Genomic DNA, 21,244 nt, shown 5'->3' on the forward strand with positions numbered 1-21,244 from the left:
GCTCCACTGACAGAGAGAAACTAAGATGACACACACCTGTCACCAACCCCGCCCACCTCCACCCCACGCCTCTGTTCTACTGTAGGGCTGCCACTTGACTATAAAGCCCACATCTCCAGAGGAACACATAACACTATCAATCTCTTTTTTAACAGGGAAAATGTTTTGGACTATACTTTTAATGGTCAGTGGTCTGCTCGCTCTCATCATGCTTTACTCTTCCCGCACAAGGTAATTGTTCTTCATATTTCTTGAACATTTGGATTGCAAAACAAAACATTGAAAATAATTTAGGTGTAATTTGTCAGTGTAACTTGATACAGTTGAAGTCGGAGGTTTACATACACCTTAGCAAAATACATTTAAACTCCGTGTTTCACAATTCCTGACATCTAATCCTAGTAAAAATTCCCTGTCTTAGGTCAGTTAGGATCACCACTTTATTTTAAGAATGTGAAATGTCAGAATAATAGTAGAGAGAATGGTTTATTTCAGCTTTTATTTCTTTCATCACATTCCCAGTGGGTCAGAAGTTTACATACACTCAATTAGTATTTGGTAGCATGGCCTATAAATTGGGGCAAACGTTTCAGGTAGCCTTCCACAAGCTTCTTACAGTAAGTTGGGTGAATTGTGGCCCATTCCTCCTGACAGAGCTGGTGTAACTGAGCCAGGTTTATAGGCCTCGTTGCTCGCACAGGCTTTTTCAGTTCTGCCCACACATTTTCTATAGGATTGAGGTCAGGGCTTTGTGATGGCCACTCCAATACCTTGACTTTGTTGTCCTTAAGCCATTTTGTCACAACTTTGGAAGTATGCTTGGGGACATTGTCCATTTGGAAGACTCATTTGCGACCAAGCTTTAACTTCCTGACGGATGTCTTGAGATGTTGCTTCAATATATCCACGTAATTTCCCTCCCTCATGATGCCATCTATTTTGTGAAGTGCACCAGTCCCTCCTGCATCAAAACACCACCACAACATGATGCCGCCAACCCTGTGCTTCACATTTGGGATGGTGTTCTTCGGCTTGCAAGCCTCCCCCTTCTTCCTCCAAACATAATGATGGTCATTATGGCCAAACAGTTTTATTTTTGTTTCATCAGACCAGAGGACATTTCTCCAAATAGTACGATCTTCGTCCCCATGTGCAGTTGCAAACAGTAGTCTGGCTTTTTTATGGTGGTTTTGGAGCAGGGGCTTCTTCCTTGCTGAGCGGCCTTTCAGGTTATGTCGATATTGGACTCGTTTTACTGTGGATATAGATACTTTTGTACCTGTTTCCTCCAGCATCTTCATAAGGTCCTTTGCTGTTGTTATGGGATTGATTTGCACTATTCGCACCAAAGTACGTTCATGTCTAGTATGACGGCTACGTACTATTGTTTGTACAGATGAACGTGGTACCTTCAGGCGTTAGGAAATTTCTCCCAAGGATGAATCAGACTTGTGGAGGTCTACAATTCTTTTTCTGAGGTCTTGGCTGATTTATTTAGATTTTCCCATGATGTCAAGCAAAGAGACACTGAGTTTGAAGGTAGTCCTTGAAAAACATCCACAGGTTCACCTCCAATTAACTCGAATGATGTAAATTATTCTATCAGAAGCTTCTAAAACCATGACATAATTTTCTGGAATTTCCCAAGCTGTTTAAAGGCACAGTCAACTTAGTGTATGTACACTTCTGACCCACTGGAATTGTGATACAGTGAATTATAAGTGAAATAATATGTCTGATAACAATTGTTGGAAAAGTGACTTGTGTCATGCACAAAGTAGATGTCCTAGCCGACTTGCCAAAACGATAGTTTGTTAACAAGAAATTTGTGGAGTGGTTGAAAAACAAGTTTTAATGACTCCAACCTAAGTGTATGTCAACTTCTGAGTACAACTGTATATTTAAGTTATATTGTAAACGTGTTCTCTTCCTAATATTGAACATTGCTGTGAAAACCGTAACAAATGTCTTACTTCCTCAGTTACAAAGAGATTGACTTTCTACACAGAACCCAATTCATGAAAAGAATGTCAGGGTTATAAATGTCTCACTGATTATACAACATTGTTGAACACGCAGCGTAGACCATTAGACCACGATTATATGGTTAGTCAAAACCCATTGTTAACCCTATGTCATATGTCTACACTGCAGTACTATTGTTAGTCATTTTTTTGATATTTATTAGGATATCTATAATTCAGCAGCTACTCTTCCTGCAGTCCACACAAAACGTAAAACATGACATGATACAGGATATTAATAGACAAGAACAGCTCAAGGAGAGCCCACACATTCAACTACTTTAGGGCATCTCCCTAACTGTAGCTCTGAAACCAGTTGGTTTTGTGTGGGAGGTGAAGGGTTAATCTTGGTTGGCAACTGTATGTCTGTTTCTCCCAGAAAGAAAAATGAGCCACCATTAGTCAAAGGCTTTATTCCATGGCTGGGTCATGCCCTGGAGTTTGGAAAAGATGCTGCAAAGTTCCTAACACGGATGAAACAAAAACATGGTGACATTTTTACGGTAAGATTCTCTATACATTTTTGTGACCAGGTACCTGTGTACCTCGTCAGTCTTCAACACTTTCTTTGTCTTTGTTAGTGACATAGGTTGCTGTGAACCTGTAGAAGTTATTTGACTTTCAAACGCTTCTTTCAACTTTATGGCATCTAGTGCTATGTGCATCTCCAATTCACATTGCTTTTGCTTTCACAAACAATACTATTGTAATGTGTAATGTGACTCTGACAGTCGTGCATAGACAATGCCATGACTTTAACGTTTAAAATAATGTCTTCCAGGTGCGCGTTTGTGGTCATTACATCACCGTACTGCTGGACCCTAACTCCTATGACGCAGTCCTCGATGACACAGCCTCTCTGGACTTCAGTCGCTATGCCCAGGTCCTGAAGCAGAGGATCTTCAACCTGAGACTACCCAATCACAACCCAGACACAGAGAGGGCCTGGATGGAACAGTAGGTGTTCTAGACCTGTATGCAAATGGCCTCACACCTATCCACACACACATGACCTCACACCTGAACTCACACCTATCCACACACACATGACCTCACACCTGACCTCAAACCTATCCACACACACATGACCTCACACCTGAACTCACACCTATCCACACACACCTGACCTCACACCTATCCACACACACATGACCTCACACCTGACCTCACACCTATCCACACACACATGACCTCACACCTGACCTCACACCTATCCACACACACATGACCTCACACTTGACCTCACACCTATCCACACACACATGACCTCACACCTGACCTCACACCTATCCACACATACATGACCTCACACTTGACCTCACACTTGACCTCACACCTGACCTTACACCTATCCACACATACATGACCTCACACTTGACCTCACACCTATCCACAAACACCCATGACCTCACACCTGACCTATCCACACACACATAATCTCACACTTGACCTCACACTTGACCTCACACCTGACCTCACACCTATCCACACCCACCTGACCTCACACCTGATCTCACACCTATCCAAACACACCTGACCTCACACCTGATCTCACACCTATCCACACACACCTGACCTCACACCGTAATGTACAGTTCCCTGTCAAGGACAATAGTTTATTTTCTATTTTCTTATATTCTAACTAATAAGAAATTCATCTCCACCAGAAGACTACATACACATTCATCTAATTCCATCTGTGTTAACATGTAGCAATAATCTGTCCTCTCCATCATATCCAGGCACTTCCAGGGCCCCAGCCTGGCCAGACTAAGCAGCAGCATGCACCTCCACCTCCAGACCCTGCTAAGAGAAGAGGAGAGGAGCTGTAGCCCAGCAGAGTGGAGGCAGGACGGACTTTTCAGCCTCTGTTACAGCCTGCTCTTCAGGTAAAAACCAGAAATAAATTATGTCTGTGCTGGCCAGCTACTGTACATGTGTTAATAGTCATCCTGCTCTTCAGGTAACATCAGAAATGTTTCAGGGTCACTGGCCTGGGGGTTAATTTAGGGTCAAATTAGAGTATCATGCCTGGACCAAATTGCATAACTCTAACACACAAGAGTTACTCTTACACAAGAGTTACACTTATTTCTGTCCTTATAGGGCTGGGTATCTCACACTCTTTGGTACAGAGAAAAGCAACAACGTCACTGAACTCACTGCTGTCTACAAAGAGTTCCGCAAGTTCGATGGTCTTCTCACAAAACTGGCTCGTTCAACCCTTAAGCAAGGTACATAATATAGAGCTTAATCTAATGTACAATATGTAGTCATACATTACTCATATGTATACAGTATTTATCTATTCATAAACACCAGTTGTTTCTCTGTACCTGTCTCTCTGTCTGCCTGTCTTTCTATGTAGCTGTCTCTGTTTTCCTGTCTCTCTGTCTGCCTGTCATCTCTGTGTACCTGTCTCTGTTTGCCTGTCTCTCTGCCTGTCTGTCTCTCTGTGTACATATCTGTGTTTATTTGTTTCTGTCACACCCTGACCATAGTTTACTTTGTATATTTCTATGTTGTGGTTGGTCAGGGTGTGATCTGAGTGGGCATTCTATGTTTCATGTCTAGTTTGTCTAGTTCTATGTTCGGCCTGATATGGTTCTCAATCAGAGGCAGGTGTTCGTCATTGTCTCTGATTGGGAACCATATTTAGGTAGCCTGGGTTTCACTGTGTGTTTGGGGGTGATTGTTCCTGTTTTTGTGTTTGCACCAGACAGGGCTGTTTTGAGTTCTCACGTTTCTTGTTTTTTCGTTAGTTTGTTCATGTATAGTGTCGTCAATAAATTACAATGAACAACCACCACGCTGCGCTTTGGTCCGCCTCTACTTCACAAGAAGAGAATCGTTACAGAATCACCCACCACAACAGGACCAAGCGGTGTGGTAATGGGCAAAGGAAAAAGCAGCAGCAGGAGCAGCGCGAGGAGGTATGGACATGGGAGGACGAATTAGACGGTAAAGGACCTTGGGCTCAGCCAGGAGAGTATCACCGCCCCAAGGAAGAACGGGAGGCGGCGAAAGCGGAGAGGCGCTGGTATGAGGAGGCAGCGCGGCGTCGTGGATGGAAGCCCGGGAGTCAGCCCCAAAAATTTCTTGGGGGGGGGGGCTAACAGGGAGTATGGCTACGCCAGGTAGGAGACCTGAGCCAACTTCCTGTGGTTACCGGTGGGCTAGAGAGACCGGGCAGGCACCGTGTTATGCTGTGGAGCGCACGGTGTCCCCAGTGCGGGTGCACAGCCCGGTGCGGTACATTCCAGCTCCGCGTATCGGCCGGGCTAGAGTGGGCATCGAGCCAAGTGCCATGAAGCCGGCTCTACGCATCTGGTCTCCAGTGCGTCTCCTTGGGCCGGCTTACATGGCACCAGCCTTGCGCACGGTGTCCCCGGTTCGCCTGCATAGCCCAGTGCGGGCTATTCCACCTCGCCGCACTGGCAGGGCGACCGGGACCATTCAACCGGGTAAGGTTGGGCAGGCTCGGTGCTCAAGAGCTCCAGTGCGCCTGCACGGCCCGGTCTATCCGTCACCACCTCCACACCCCAGCCCTCCGGTGGCAGCTCCCCGTACCAGGCTGTCTCTCCGGCCCATCCGTCCAGAGCCTTCCTCCTCTCCAGCGCTGCCGGAGTCTCCCGCCTCTCCGGCGCTACCAGAGCCTTCCTCCTCTCCAGCGCTGCCGGAGCCTCCCGTCTGTCCGGCGCCTCTGCCGGAGCCTCCCGCCTGTCCGGCGCCTCTGCCGGAGCCTCCCGCCTGTCCGGCGCCGCTGCCGGAGCCTCCCGCCTGTCCGGCGCCTCTGCCGGAGCCTCCCGCCTGTCCGGCGCCTCTGCCGGAGCCTCCCGCCTGTCCGGCGCCTCTGCCGGAGCCTCCCGCCTGTCCGGCGCCTCTGCCGGAGCCTCCCGCCTGTCCGGCGCCTCTGCCGGAGCCTCCCGCCTGTCCGGCGCCTCTGCCGGAGCCTCCCGCCTGTCCGGCGCCTCCCGCCTGTCCGGCGCCTCTGCCGGAGCCTCCCGCCTGTCAGGCGCCTCTGCCGGAGCCTCCCGCCTGTCCGGCGCCTCTGCCGGAGCCTCCCGCCTGTCCGGCGCCTCTGCCGGAGCCTCCCGCCTGTCCGGCGCCTCTGCCGGAGCCTCCCGCCTGTCCGGCGCCTCTGCCGGAGCCTCCCGTCTGCCCGGCGCCTCTGCCGGAGCCTCCCGTCTGCCCGGCGCCTCTGCCGGAGCCTCCCGTCTGCCCGGCGCCTCTGCCGGAGCTTCCCGTCTGCCCGGCGCCTCTGCCGGAGCTTCCCGTCTGCCCGGCGCCATCGGAGCTTCCCGTCTGCCCAGCGCCGCCCGTCTGCCCAGCGCCGCCAGCGCCGCCCGTCTGCCCAGCGCCGCCAGCGCCGCCCGTCTGCCCAGCGCCGCCAGCGCCGCCCGTCTGCCCAGTGCCGCCCGTCTGCCCAGCGCCGCCAGCGCCGCCCGTCTGCCCAGCGCCGCCCGTCTGCCCAGCGCCGCCCGTCTGCCCAGCGCCGCCCGTCTGCCCAGCGCCGCCAGTGCCGCCCGTCTGCCCAGCGCCGCCAGTGCCGCCCGTCTGCCCAGCGCCGCCAGTGCCGCCCGTCTGCCCAGCGCCGCCAGTGCCGCCCGTCTGCCCAGCGCCGCCAGTGCCGCCCGTCTGCCAGGAGCCGCCAGTGCCGCCCGTCTGCCAGGGGCCGCCAGTGCCGCCCGTCAGCCAGGGGCCGCCAGTGCCGCCCGTCAGCCAGGGGCCGCCAGTGCCGCCCGTCAGCCAGGGGCCGCCAGTGCCGCCAGTCAGCCAGGGGCCGCCAGTCAGCCAGGGGCCGCCAGTGCCGCCAGTCAGCCAGGGGCCGCTACAGCCCCTCCGCCCGGAGCAGCTGTCCCTCTGTCCCGAGCAGCTGTCCCTCTGTCCCGAGCAGCTGTCCCTCTGTCCCGAGCAGCTGTCCCTCTGTCCCGAGCTGTCTCTTAGGAGGGTCACCTATCTAGGGACGCTAAGGAGGTGGACAAAGACTATTATGGAGTGGGGTCCACGTCCAGCGCCAGAGCCGCCTCCGCGGACAGATGCCCACCCAGACCCTCCCCTATAGGTTCAGGTTTTGCGGCCGGAGTCCGCACCTTGGGGGGGGGGTACTGTCACACCCTGACCATAGTTTACTTTGTATATTTCTATGTTGTGGTTGGTCAGGGTGTGATCTGAGTGGGCATTCTATGTTTCATGTCTAGTTTGTCTAGTTCTATGTTCGGCCTGATATGGTTCTCAATCAGAGGCAGGTGTTCGTCATTGTCTCTGATTGGGAACCATATTTAGGTAGCCTGGGTTTCACTGTGTGTTTGGGGGTGATTGTTCCTGTTTTTGTGTTTGCACCAGACAGGGCTGTTTTGAGTTCTCACGTTTCTTGTTTTTTCGTTAGTTTGTTCATGTATAGTGTCGTCAATAAATTACAATGAACAACCACCACGCTGCGCTTTGGTCCGCCTCTACTTCACAAGAAGAGAATCGTTACAGTTTCTCTGTCTGCCTGTTTATCTGTCTGCCTGTCTCTCTGTGTGTGATCTGGCCTCTCTAACCTGTGTCTCTCTCTCTATGTCGATAGAGGAGAAGAGGACAGCAAGCCTGTCCCAGGAGCGACTGTGGGAGCTGCTGTCCCCAGCCTGGCTGAGCAGAGGAAAGGGGTCAGAGAGCATAGATCATGGGTCAGACAGCAGCTCCTGGCAGCAGAGTTACCTCAGGCATCTACAGAGGGAAGGAGTGGACACAGAGATGCAGAGACGAGCCATGCTGCTTCAGCTCTGGGCCACCCAGGTGACAGAAGACAGAACAGACTAATCCTTTCACACAATGTTCTGACACACCCCGATGACCAAATCCACCTTCTCTTCCTGTGCCTTCTTTGCTACTAGTGGCCCTGGCATGAATGAGTTCACAGGATTTTTCTCTCCCAATGACTCATAATGTCCATGTCAGCACAGTTGACTCATGATGCCATTATGTAAGAAGTAATGAATGTGAAAAAGGTTTCCATTAATGTGTTTCCATGGCACCTGTTTGGAGTTATGTGTTTTCTTAGACAATGGGTCCACACGTTCCAGAACAGCACAGATCACAGCCCTCTGTGGAAAAAAGAAGAGTTGGCAGGACACACAAACCAACCTGTCTAATTTCAAACAGAAATGGACAAATGTGTCAGAATACATCTGAGGCATCAGAATATGTTCTCAAATTGAGATCAAGAAATTAGGCCTAGTGTGCAAATTTAAGGACAATTTAGAGGTAAATGTTGATGTCAAAATCCAATATAGATCACAGCAATGAAGTTGTCTCCAACTCTATATTCATGAGCTCCAGAGGTGGTTTAATAATAGGTTCCTTGTGGCTTCCTTCCTCAAACCAGTCCCAACAAGTTGTGATGAATGAGCTGTTGTTGCACTGTGTGGCCAGATGGGAGAGCTAGTGTGCTGTCTGTCTGTCTGTCTGGCACTTGTCTCACCATAAGTTTCAGAGCAGCAAAGACGCACAGGTGCCATTAGTACCAGGCCCTCTCTGCTCCCTTTGGCACTTTTGGTGCTCTGTTCAGCCTGGAGCACTGGAGCCCTAGTCGGCCTACTCAGACCAGGGGAGTGCTAGAGAGTCCTTGGCCAAGATGGTACCTCTGTCTCTGTGGACCTTGAATCCCTTGCCAGGCTGGGATAGGAGAGGGCAGCTTGTCTCTTAGCATCAGTGTATCCTGCTTATTGATGTTTGTTCTGCTGGGAATCTGGCCCAGTCACAGTTAGACAGTTTCAGGAAGAGGAGCACCACTGAAACATATTAGAACTGAGGGTGAGGAGAAGGTAGTGTGTTGTAGTTTCTGTCACGACCAGTCACACAGAGAAGAGGTAGGCTTCCTCAGTGTAAAATACAATACTGACTGAATTTCAGTCTCTTCCATCGCAGATGCTTCGTCACATGCTTTACACCCAAAATGCTCTCATGTTGATACAAAATATAAAAATGTATTGCAACATAGTTATGAGAGCTTTATGTTTATGGCTCTGTATGTGTTGTTGGGGATTGGGGTGGAGGCAGTTCCACAGCCCAGTGAATCTCTGAGCTAGTGTCATATTCAGTCCATCACACACTCGACTGCTCCCCTGCTGTCAACACAACTACACCAGTACACAAATACACACTCAGAAGAGTTGAGGAGGAAACAAAGTGTCTTACTGTGTACACCAGTGAATTTTCAAATAGAATTCCAAGTTTTTGAATCTTAATGTATTCTTGATTTGCAGGAAAACACTAAAATGTCAGTAAAAACATGCAGCATATTCATTGACTATTTATACTGTAAGACTCCTACTGTTCCCCCTAAAGTAAACTGAGATGAAGCATTCCAGTTTGTGGAGCCTAGTGTTCATCATATGGGATCTGTGATGGGACAGGCCAGTGAGTCACTCAGAGAGCCACTGGACCTGGTCTTTGCCTTGCATTAACCCTGGCTGTCATTGGATCAGTGAAGACCTGACCTGTGAGAGGAAATGGTGAAGAGAGAGGTTCCCTGAACCGACAGCAATTATCGTCTGACTGTTCAGACAGACTTCTCAGCCCTCTGTAGACTTTGACCGCCCGGTCTACACAGACCTGACAGCTCGAAACGCCACAGTACCATGATGTAAGGAAGGACTAAAAGAGAGAATAAAAGACAGAGAAAAGGGGGGGAAAGAGAACATCCGTGTGTAGATTTCTCCAAACACACTTCCATTTTCTCCTTGAGGCTTCTGGCAGTGTGTTCAAAGAGTACAGTGTATGTACTCTGATGTGTCTGCTTTGTCTAACCTTGCAGTATAACTGCAACATCATGCTTGGTAATGGGTTCACTGTCTTTGATGGGCTCAGAGTAAGTGCTGTGTTGGATTTGTCAAACCTTAAAGTTCTGCTCTGTAATACACCTGCTGTTTCTGAACTGACTGAGTCTGTGTTGTGTTTTATTCCAGGGTAACGCTGGGCCTGCTGCCTTCTGGCTGCTGGGCTTCCTGCTCACCAACCCTGAGGCCATGAGAGCAGTGAAGAAGGAGCTCAGAGGCCTGGCTCTGCAGGAGGACGGCTCCCTACAGCACCACCTTCTGGACACACTGGAGCACCACAGCACACCTGTTTTTGGTAAGAGCCCCAGGCAACCTCTATTATTCACTCGCTGTCTCTTCCACCTCAGCGCTCTCAGGGCTCTCTGCCTAGCTCTGCCAGCCAGCCAAAGACATGCTGTAAAATATTGAACTGCAGCTCTGAACTGGGGGGGATAACCAGTGAAAAAATGAAAGATATTCAGAGAGCTGAATAAGTAAAGATGGATAAATATGTTTTTAACAGTGGTTTAATGAAGTTATTATGTGATATTATCCTCTTCTTATGTATCCACAGCTTTCCAGAAGGAAATACCTCTAGTGTTATGATTATGTAGCCTGGTGCCAGGTCTGTTTGTGCTATAGCTAACTCCTATGGTCATTGTCTACCACTGGAGTTTACTTTACATTATAAACCAATCTGGGCCAAAGGTAATGATTATGAGCTCCTTCACTCCCACACACTCCCAACCCTCTCTCATCATGTGTATGATACCTTTCCCCAATCAAAGACAGTGTTCTGAGCGAGACCCTGCGTCTGACTGCTGCTGCCCTCATCAACAGAGAGGTGATCCAGAACACGACCCTTCGTCTGGCCAGTGGACAGGAGTACCACCTCAGACAGGGGGACAGGGTGTGTCTGTTCCCCTTCCTCAGCCCGCAGATGGACCCTCAGATACACCACGACCCACAGGTAATACAGCACAATACGGTTACCTGAAATAATGTCAGAATAATCTAAGCACTGGAAGCATACCAGTATACAGATGTATTTGACATTACTATTCAGTCTAATCCACCACCTGTTAATACAATGAATCTAAATGTTGTGTCTTTACTATCATTAACTGAAGACTGATAGTTTTTATCAAAGACTCTCTGTAATTAGTTACTACGCGATCAACTGATTAATCACGTAACTAATTAACTAGGAAGTCGGGGCACCAAGGAAAAATATTCAGATTACAAAGTTATCATTTCCTAAAATAACTTTTCAGATATTTTATCTGATCAATTAGTCTTCGAATTAATTAATTGTTTACTTTACCTCATGTTAGTCTCATTCCAAACGTCGTAAATAGTTGGTTATCTGCACGAACCCAATCTGCACTATGAGTCATCCACACATCAATTGTCTTACATTTTTTATTTATTACTAACTAAGTAATTCACAGAAATGCATAAACAAACAAACAAACAAGGTAAATGTAATGATAGGAGAATTTGCCCTAGTGGGCTAAACCGTCATGGCGGCTTGTTAGACAAAAGGGGAAGTGGGGGTCGACTAAGAAGTCACTACAGAGTGATAATTATAACAATTGAAATGCTAATCCTTTACACATGAACGCTCACTCATTCGGGAACAATTGCAATCAATATATATATTTACAATATATATATTTATTGATCGCTGGTGAAAAGTTTGTGTCTTTCGTAGAATTGTCCATCTCCCCTCCCTCTCTCTCTCTGTCTTGGTTAGAGGGGATAGTTCAAAGTGACATTTGTTATAGAATGGGTGTTTCAGCGGTTGTCGTTCTTCGCATTCAATGATACTGAATTCCTAGCTGCAGACTAGTAATTAGTATCAAAGACTTGTTCTTATTCTGTCGGTATCGATAGTCTAAGAGTTTAACCACGTGGTATGGTTCAAAGATTCAGCAATGGTTTACAACCTTTGTCCTCCTAATGGAGAAAAACATGGTCTGCAACCTTTAGCCATCTCGTAATTGAGGTAAGCTTGGTCTGCTGATCATTTCTCAAAGTTGGGTTTTATTCAGAATGGCAGAAAAGGGGCTATCCCAGGAGGCCTGACCCTAACTGGGCTCAGGGGCGGTCCTCTGATTTAGTTCAAATCAAAAGGGAATTGTATTTTTCTTCATTAAACAGTCTAAAATCATATTACACAATTATACAAACAGTATCATACTCACTCATTCATCGTATACAACAATTAGATGTAAACCTCATATCTGAGGCTATTATATAAACAGCGTTATGGTAATGTGGCCACACCGTCTCCCATGAGCTTTCCCAAGTTGTGACAAACGGACCAGTTCGCAGCTGGATTCTTCACCGATCTTTTATACTTTCTTCTCTTCTTCTTCTCTGCTTTACAGACATTTCAATATGACCGCTTCCTAAACGCAGACGGGACAGAGAAGAAGAAGTTCTATAAGGATGGGGAGAGACTGAAATATTACACCATGCCATGGGGTGCAGACAAGAACATGTGTGTTGGGAGACACTTTGCAGTCAGTGGCATCAAACAGTGAGTATAATATGACATTCTCCACCTGTTGTTATTGACAATGACCATAGGAGTTGGCAAGACAGCACAATCAGATCCGGAGGCAGGTTACCTCACACTAAGCTTAGTACATCCAAACCACTCCACGTTTGTTATGCTATTGCATAACGTTTTTTGGATGGATGTTTCCCTAATGAATGAGTTCATTAGTAAGGTATTAATGATTAATGAGGCATTTACAACCACATCAAGATCGGTACCTTAGGCTATGTATATGTAGTGTGTAGTGCTGTATAAAACAACTAAGCAAATCCACTTTTCAGGATCAGTTCTTTATTTATATTAATCATTCTGTCTGCTTAGCTGTCAAATGTTTGGTACAGCGTCACGCCTTGACCATAGAGAGCCCTTGGGGTTCTCTATAGTGCAATAGGTCAGAGCGTGACTAGGGGGTGTTCTAGTCTAGAATTTCTATGTTGGTGTGAGTATGGTTCCCAATTGGAGACAGCTGATGATCGTTGCCTCTAATTGGGGATCATACTTAGTGTGGTCCTTTTCCCACCTGCGTTTGTGGGATATTGTTTTGGTTTAGTGTCATGTGCGCTATGAATTTAATGTTTGTTTAGTCTTTTGCTTTTTGAGGGTTCACTTTAATAAATATGTGGAACTCTACTCACTACTTAGCCTTGGTCAGCTCATTATGTATACGACGAACGTGACATACAGATGTAGGATCTTAATTTGATCACTCTGTTGCAGGAACATTTTCCAGCAATGCAGGATTTTTTTACTTGTAGTGTTTTTGAGGTTTAAAAAGGATTCTGAAGTTTGTCATTTCCACTTTGCAATTTCAGACTTGTTTCTCCCTTGAGAAACAAATTATCAATCCATACAAATATGTCCATTAATTATAATCAACATAATAATTGTTGTCCTGTTGCTGTAGGATTATTTTCCTGTAGCAAACTGACTAGGAATTTAGCAAACTAAGTTCCTACACCTGTATCTCTATAGAGTTTAAATTTGTCGTAAATTATTGAAATTGCCATTAACGGCTTTGAGTGCTATAGTTTATGCTGTATCGATGTGCAGTCGTATAGGGGTCCTCGAAGACGATCACAAACTGCTGATGTGTGTGCCTTTCTGTGGAAGATATTAGTAGTTTAAAGGTCAAATCCTACTAATCCACAGTGAGATTAAGAGGCAGGTGGTAGAACAGTTGTAGACATACAGTATGGGGTCGCAATCTCTAGGCTTTACCATATGTGAGATATGCAAATATTGTATTACATGGCAGACTGCATTCAGATTACATTCTATCTACAACTGTGTACTCAAAGATACATTCAGGTCTGATTTTTTTCTCTCAACTCATGCTCTTCTCCCCTCCCTGTGACTGTCAGGTTTGCGTTCATGGTCCTCTCCCGGCTGGACCTGGAGCTGTGTGACCCGACTGCCACCGTTCCTCCGGTCAACCCTAGTCGATATGGTTTCGGGATGCTCCAGCCTGACGGAGACCTGGAGGTCCACTACAGACTCAAGACTCTGCACTAGGTCATGACCCCTGACCCCACACACCATCCTGATTTTAGATTTAAAAGACTCCAAAAAACTGTCAATTATTTCAGGTCCAGTACCATCGTTGGGCCGCGGGTGTAAAGGATTCAGCAGACTGCTGGCATTACACAGCTGGATAAAAGACTACTGTAGCTCTGCTGGAGTCACTTATATTGATAACTTTGACACCTTCTGGAAACAGAAGATACTCTATAGGAATGATGGAAACCATCCAAATCATCTTGGCTCATGGACTCTGTCCACGCATTTCAAGGCTGTGTTGAAACAATGACTTTTCCTACCGTTATGACAATGAGTCGTCATAATGCAGCATCAAATGTACATGATCCTAGGGGCATTGGCAAACACAATGTAAGTAATTTAATTGATGTACCCCTAATTGCACCGAATACTTATGTTTATCCTACAGCTGTTGCATGCAGTAATCATGTGCCTACAAACCAGTTACACTGTTATCACTGAGGCGGTGTCCCCTAGAAGGAAGACCACTTTGTGCAGCTCACCCTGCACCATCAGCTACAATGTAAATAACATGAGTAAGTCTACTTCTGATAAGCTTCTCAATAAAGCATTACAAACAATCAAGCGACCCAGAAAATTGCTAAAAAAAAGCCCATATTAACATATGTAGCCTAAGAAACAAGGTCCATGAAGTGATCTTGCTTGTAACAGATGACATTCATATTCTGACTATCTCTGAAACTCACTTAGACCTTTGATGATACAGTGGTAGCACTACATGGTTACAACATCTACCAAAAATACAGAAATGCCAACGGAGGCAGTGTTGCCGTGTCTATATTCAGAACCACATTCCTGTAAAGCTTAGACATGATCTAATGTTAAATACTGTTGAAGTAATATGGCTACAGGATAATTTCCCTCACCTAAATCCCATTCTTGTGGGAAGCTGCTATAGATCACCAAGTAATAACTGTCAGTATCTGGTTAATATGTGTGAAATGCTTGATAATGTATGTGATATGAATAGGGAGGTATATTTTGTTGGGTGATTTAAATATTGAATGGCTATCATCAAGCTGCTCACTCAATAAAAACGTCAAACTGTAACCAGTGTCTGCAACCTGGTTCAGATTGTCAGTCAACCTACCAGGGTAGTTACAAATAGCACAGGAATTAAATCATCAACATGTATTGATCACATCTTTACTAATGCTACAGAAATGTGCTTGAAAGCAGTATCCAAATCCATAGGATGTAGTGATCACAATGTAATAGCCATATCTAGGAAAACCAAAGTTCCTAATATTGTGGATAAGAGGTCATGCAATAAGTTTTGTAGTGATTCATATGTTGATGATGTAAATAATATTTTCTGGTCTGTGGTGTGTAATGATGAGCAACCAGAAGCTGCACTTGAAACATTTATGAAATTGCTTATTCCAGTTACTAATAAGCATGCACCCATTTAAGAAAATTACTGTAAATACTGTTAAATCCCCTTGGATTGATGAGTAATTGATAAATTGGATGGTTGAGAGGGATGAGGCTAAAGGTATGGCAAATAAGTCTGGCAGCCCAACTGATTGGCAAACGTACCGCAAATTAAGAAATTGTCACACCTTGATCTGTTTCACCTGTCTTTGTGATTGTCTCCAGGTGTCGCCCATCTTTCCCATTATCCCCTGTGTATTTATACCTGTTGTCTGTTGCCAGTTAGTTTTGTTCGTAGAACCTACCAGCATTTGTTTCCCTGCTCCTGCCTGTTTCCTGTTTTCTATTCCTTCCCAGTTTTGACCAGTCTGCCCACCCTGAGACTGCCTGCCGTTTTGTACCTTACCCCACCGTTCTGGATGATTGACCCCTGTCTGCCTTGACCTGTCTTTCGCCTGTGATTGTAATAAACCCGTCACTTCTACACTGTCTGCATCTGGGTCTTACCTAAACGTGATAGAAGTTGTGACTAAACTAAATAAAGATAAACTATACTATGAAACAAAGTTAAATTATTTAAAGATGTATAGTATTACGCTTTGGAGCACCTTAAATTACATTTTGGGGAAAAAGGCTAACTCGGCTCCATCATTCATTGAATCAGATGGCTTCATCACAAAGCCCACTGATATTACCAACTGCTTTATTACTTTTTCATTGGAAAGATAAGCAAACTTAGGGTTGACATGCCAGCAACAAATGCTGACACCACACATCCAAGTATATCGGACCAAATTATGAAAGACAAGAATTGAACTTTTGAATTCCGTAAAGTAACTGCGGAAGAGGTGAAACTATTATTGTTGTCTATCAACATCCACCGGGGTCTGTCAATCTGGATGGAAAATTACTGAGGATAATAGCAGATGATATTGCCACTCCTATTTGCCACACCTTCAATTTAAGCCTACTAGAAAATGTGTGTGCCCTCAGGCATGGAGGGAAGTCATTCCGCTACCCAAGAATAGTAAAGCCAGATGTGTTTGACCAGATACAATGCTATTTCACAGTAAACAAATTGATTTCACAGTAAACAAATTGATAACAGACTTTCAGTACACTTACAGGGAAGGACACTCAACAAGTACAGCACTTACACAAATGACTGATGGTTGGCTGAGAGAAATTGGTGATAAAATGATTATGGGGGCTGTCTTGTTAGACTTCAGTGCAGCTTTGACATTATCGATCATAGTCTGCTCCTGGATAAACTTATGTGTAATGCCTTTACACCCCCTGCTAAAATGTGGAGATAGAGTTACTTGTCTAACAGAACACAGAGGGTGTTCTTTAATGGAAGCCTCTCAAACACAATCCAGGTAGAATCAGGAATTCCCCAGGGTAGCTGTTTAGGCTACCCCTTGCTTTTTAAAAATGTTCATAACGACATGCCACTGACTTTGAGTAAAGCCAGAGTGTCTATGTATGGGGATGACTCAACACTATACACGTCAGCTACTACAGCGATGGCCACAGAAAAGGATAATACAGTGACACCGATGCGGCCTGCTAACAAGAACTGCAGGCCTCCCCCCCTCTTTTTCTGTGGCCGATGTGAGTAAGACATTTAAACTTGTTAACCCTCGCAAGGCTGCCGGCCCAGATAGCATCCCTAGCCACATCCTCAGAGCATGCACAAACCAGCTGGCTGGTGTGTTTACGGACATATTCAATCGTTCCCCATCCCAGTCTGCTGTCCCCACATACTTCAAGATGGCTACCATTGTTTCTGTACCCAAGAAGGCAAAGGTAACTGAACTAAATGACTATCTGTCATTGACTACTTCTGTCATCATGAAGTGCTTTGAGAGACTAGTCAAGGATCATATCCACCTTACCTGCCACCCTAGACCCACTTCAGTTTGCATACCGCTCCAACAGGTCCACAGATGATGCAATTGCCACCACACTGCACACTGCCCTATCCCACCTGGACAAGAGGAATACCTACGTAAGAATGCTGTTTTATGACTACAGCTCAGCATGCAACACCATAGTACCCTCCAAGCTCATCATTAAGCTGGAGGCCTTGGGTTTCAATCCCGCCCTGTGCAGTTGGATCTTGGCCGCCCCCAGGTGGTGAAGGTAGGAAACAACATCTCAACTTCGCTGACCATCAACACTGAGGCCTCACATGGGTATGTTCTCAGCCCCCTCCTGTTCTCCCTGTTCACCCATGACTGCGTGACCATGCACGCCTCCAACTCAATCATCAAGTTTGCAGACGACACAACAGTAGTAGGCTTGATTACCAACAACGAGACAGCCTACAAGGAGGAGGTGAGGGCCCTTGGAGTGTGGTGTCAGGAAAATAACCTCTCACTCAACGTCAACAAAACAAAGGAGATGATTGTGGACTTCAGGAAACAGCAGAGGGAGCACCGCCCTATCCACATCGAAGGGACAGTAGTGGAGAAGGTGGAACATCCAGAAGGTGAGGTCAGTACAGATGCATCAAAGCTGGGACCGAGAGACCGAGAGACTGAAAAACAGCTTCAATCTCAAGGCTATCAGACTGCTGAACAGCAATCACTAACTCAGAGAGACTGCTGCCTACATAGAGACTCACTAGTCCCTTTAAACAATGCCACTTTAATAATGTTTACATATCTTACATTACTCATCTCAAATGTATATACTGCATCTTATACCATCTATTGCATCTTGCCAATGACGTTCAGCCATCACTCATCCATATATCTATATATACATATTCTTATCCCATCCGTTTAGATTTGTGTGTATTAGGTAGATGTTGGGGAATTATTAAATTACTTGTTAGATATTAATCTACTGTCGGAACTAGAAGCACAAGCATTTCGCTACACTGACATTAACATCTACCAACCATGTGAATGTGACCAATAAAATTGTATTTGATTTGACTGAAATGACTGCAACACTTAATAAAGAGCTGCAGTCAGTTTCAGAATGGGTGGCAAGGAATAAGTTAGCCCTAAATATTTCTAAAACTAAAAGCGTTGTATTTGGGTCAAAACATTCATTAAACCCTAAACCTCAACGAAATCTTGTAATAAATAATGTGGAAATTGAGCATAGAGCCATGACTACATGGAACTCTATTCCACATCAAGTAACTGACACAAGCAGTAAAATTTGATTTAAAAAACAGATTAAAAAAAACACCTTTTGGAACAGCAGGGACTGTGAAGCAACACAAACATACTGTAGGCACACACACACACACACACACACACACACACACACACACACACACACACACACACACACACACACACACACACACACACACACACACACACACACACACACACACACACACACACACACACAGATTTAGTACTGTAGATATGTGGTAGTGGTGGATTTAGTACTGTAGATATGTGGTAGTGGTGGAGCAGGGGCATGAGGGCACACGTTGTGAAATATGTGAATGTACTGTAAAGTGATTGAAATTGTATTAGCTGCCTTAATTTTACTGGACCCCAGAAAGAGTAGCTGCTGCCTTGGCACCAGCTAATGGGGATCCATAATAAATAGAAATACAAATTGCTGCAATAGAACTAGGACATGGCTAGCCTGGTCCCAGATCTCTTTGTGCTGTATTCCCATGTTTGGCATTTTTATTGATTTATTTTATTTACTTAATTTTTATTTATTTATTTATTTCACCTTGCGACCAGGCTATGACATGACTTCATCATGTATCCTCTTCCTGAAACTGACTGCACTCTATACAAATCAGTTTCATTTTTTATTTATATTGTAAATATTGTGTTTACATTAGAACTATATCCCATGTATATCTCTGAATAATAAATGCCTTGCATATGTAGGGCCAATATATCTGAATTAATTGTTTGTGTTGCTTGTGTCTCTCAAGACGAAATGCCTTGAATGAAGTGCACATCATAATAGTCATAGTCATGGCAAATTAATTAAACACATTGCATCTAATAGACTTTGAAGCACGATGACATTCAGGGGGGTTTAGGTGACAGAATTAATTGCAATATTTCAACAAATTCTAGGCCTACATCTGTCTGGATGTATGGGAGGGCATTAATACTCCCTCTCTAGGGTTGGTTGTGTTCGTATGGATTGGAATGCGAATCTTGAATATAGTGTACCACATAATCTCTTGCCTTGGAATCATTTATTGGTCGTTTTCCACCAGCCTGTGGTGGCATTTTTGTACCAAACAACATGTTATATTGTGAAGAATACGATTGCAGCTCCTTGGTTCTGTTATGTAAGGGTTAAACGCATCAACGTGAAGCTGGGCAGTGAAGCTGCGTGCCGCGCCGCGTTTAGACCTTTTGCGCTAGAGTAGCATACCAGTCGCGCCGCCCTACTCCAAGACAGGAGATGGGGAAGACCCTGGTGTGGAAAACCGTGTGGATTCACAACATACTTGTTGATCTTCTCTATTAAAATAGGCGGGCGTCATCCTAGTCGGCCTAAATCAGTGTATAGGAGGATTCTTATCTAACCAAAAGGCGGAGGAGATCCAGAGTGCCACGGAGGCAACACCGTTTAAAACGGAATGGATCACAAACCGTGCCGAGAGTAGGCTAATAAACCTAAAGCCGTTTCCTCATTTTTCCTCTGATATTTAATGTTTTCAACTCTGCCTCTCGATACGGTCTGATGAGCCAACCTAAAGTTAAGGTACGCGGGACTGAGGCTTCTTCCATATATTCAAATAACAGCTTGTATTTGTTGTTCGCCTTTATAAACAAGTATTGCTAAATGGTTATTTGCTATTGTTATCAACGTAATATCATTATTTTTAATACGGAAATATTGTCCGAATAGCATGTTAGGCTACAACAAGGATGACATTAATGGGCAACAAACACCTATTCAATGGGCAAAACGCAAAATGCAAATCAACATTGAGGAATTGTCCTTCAGAGCAGGGGATATCGCAGGGGAATTGGTACAGCATTCAAATCCTGTATTTTTGAAGATGCATATTAGGACGTTGTGTAGCCTATACAACTCGCACATAGTCAGATCAATAGACAATTACAGATACATTTGGTTATTTCGGTTTCCAACCATGGTTGATGAATCCACAATATTGACATCCTGGAAAAAACAGGCCAGGTAGAAGACGATATTTTATGTATTTTATTTGATTTCTATTTAACCTTTATTTAACTAGGTAAGTCAGTTAAGAACACATTCTTATTTACAATGACGGCCTTCCAAAATGCAAAAGTCCCCGTGGGGGCCTGGGATTAAAAATACAATATAAATATGGGACAAAACACACATCACAACAAGAGACAACACAACACTACACAAACAGAGACCTAAGGCAGCTACACTATGTGTATTAAAGTAGTCAAAAGTTTGGGATTTGGTCCCATATTCCTAGCATGCAATTATTACATCACAGCCAAGTCACCTGTGACACAAGTCAGTATTGGACTGAGGACTTTGGGAGATGACATGGAAACCTGCCACTAGGGGACCCCTGATTCCAATGGTTGCAAGTTCAAATCCAGCCTCTGATTCCAAAGGTAGCAAGTTTGAATCCTTGATAGAAAGTCATTATTTATATTTTTGTTTTATGCCTATCCAAAAATGTAACCCTTACCTTAGCCATTCAGAGTTAATGCCTAACCTTAACAATTTGGAGTTAATGCCTGTACTTAACCTTAAACATTTTGAGTTCATGCCTAAAGTTAACCTTAAATACTTCAACATTTGTCGCTTGGAACAACTTTGAAATTTGACATTTGAGAAACGTGGATGAGAATGTCTAATTCCGACGTGGTAGTACATCAACCTTGTGACTCTACAAACTTGTTGGATGCATTTGCTGTTTGTTTTGGTTTCAGATTATTTTGTGTTCAATAGAAATTATT

At 45.1% G+C, this 21,244-nt stretch overlaps 2 protein-coding genes across 2 annotated transcripts in view; both read left to right on the plus strand.

The window, feature by feature from the left end:
* The first annotated feature begins 50 nt into the window (after nt 1–50).
* On the plus strand, nt 51–15,041 carry LOC110529007 (prostacyclin synthase). The gene is made up of 10 exons (XM_036984492.1): nt 51–231; nt 2,404–2,527; nt 2,806–2,981; nt 3,767–3,913; nt 4,131–4,258; nt 7,597–7,805; nt 9,977–10,142; nt 10,615–10,796; nt 12,220–12,371; nt 13,754–15,041. The coding sequence occupies exons 1-10, from the start codon at nt 161–163 to the stop codon at nt 13,902–13,904; spliced, it is 1,506 nt and encodes a 501-aa protein (XP_036840387.1). The 5' UTR covers nt 51–160; the 3' UTR covers nt 13,905–15,041.
* A 4,648-nt stretch (nt 15,042–19,689) lies between these two features.
* Nucleotides 19,690–21,244, plus strand: part of LOC110528337 (potassium voltage-gated channel subfamily B member 1-like) — a 77,300-nt gene continuing 75,745 nt past the window's right edge. The window contains exon 1 of the mRNA XM_021610333.2: nt 19,690–20,036. The gene's annotated coding sequence lies outside the window, so the exon portion shown is untranslated. The remainder of the gene's footprint in view (nt 20,037–21,244) is intronic.

Source organism: Oncorhynchus mykiss, chromosome 7, assembly GCF_013265735.2.
Source record: "Oncorhynchus mykiss isolate Arlee chromosome 7, USDA_OmykA_1.1, whole genome shotgun sequence".
Taxonomy (NCBI): Eukaryota; Metazoa; Chordata; class Actinopteri; order Salmoniformes; family Salmonidae; genus Oncorhynchus; species Oncorhynchus mykiss.

Bases quoted from the DNA above. Each gene is read 5' to 3' on its own strand.
- LOC110529007 (XM_036984492.1), top strand. From the start codon at position 161: ATGTTTTGGACTATACTTTTAATGGTCAGTGGTCTGCTCGCTCTCATC. The intron at 4,259-7,596 runs GTACATAATATA...CTATGTCGATAG, and splicing joins TCGTTCAACCCTTAAGCAAG to AGGAGAAGAGGACAGCAAGC. The intron at 12,372-13,753 runs GTGAGTATAATA...TGTGACTGTCAG, and splicing joins GCAGTCAGTGGCATCAAACA to GTTTGCGTTCATGGTCCTCT.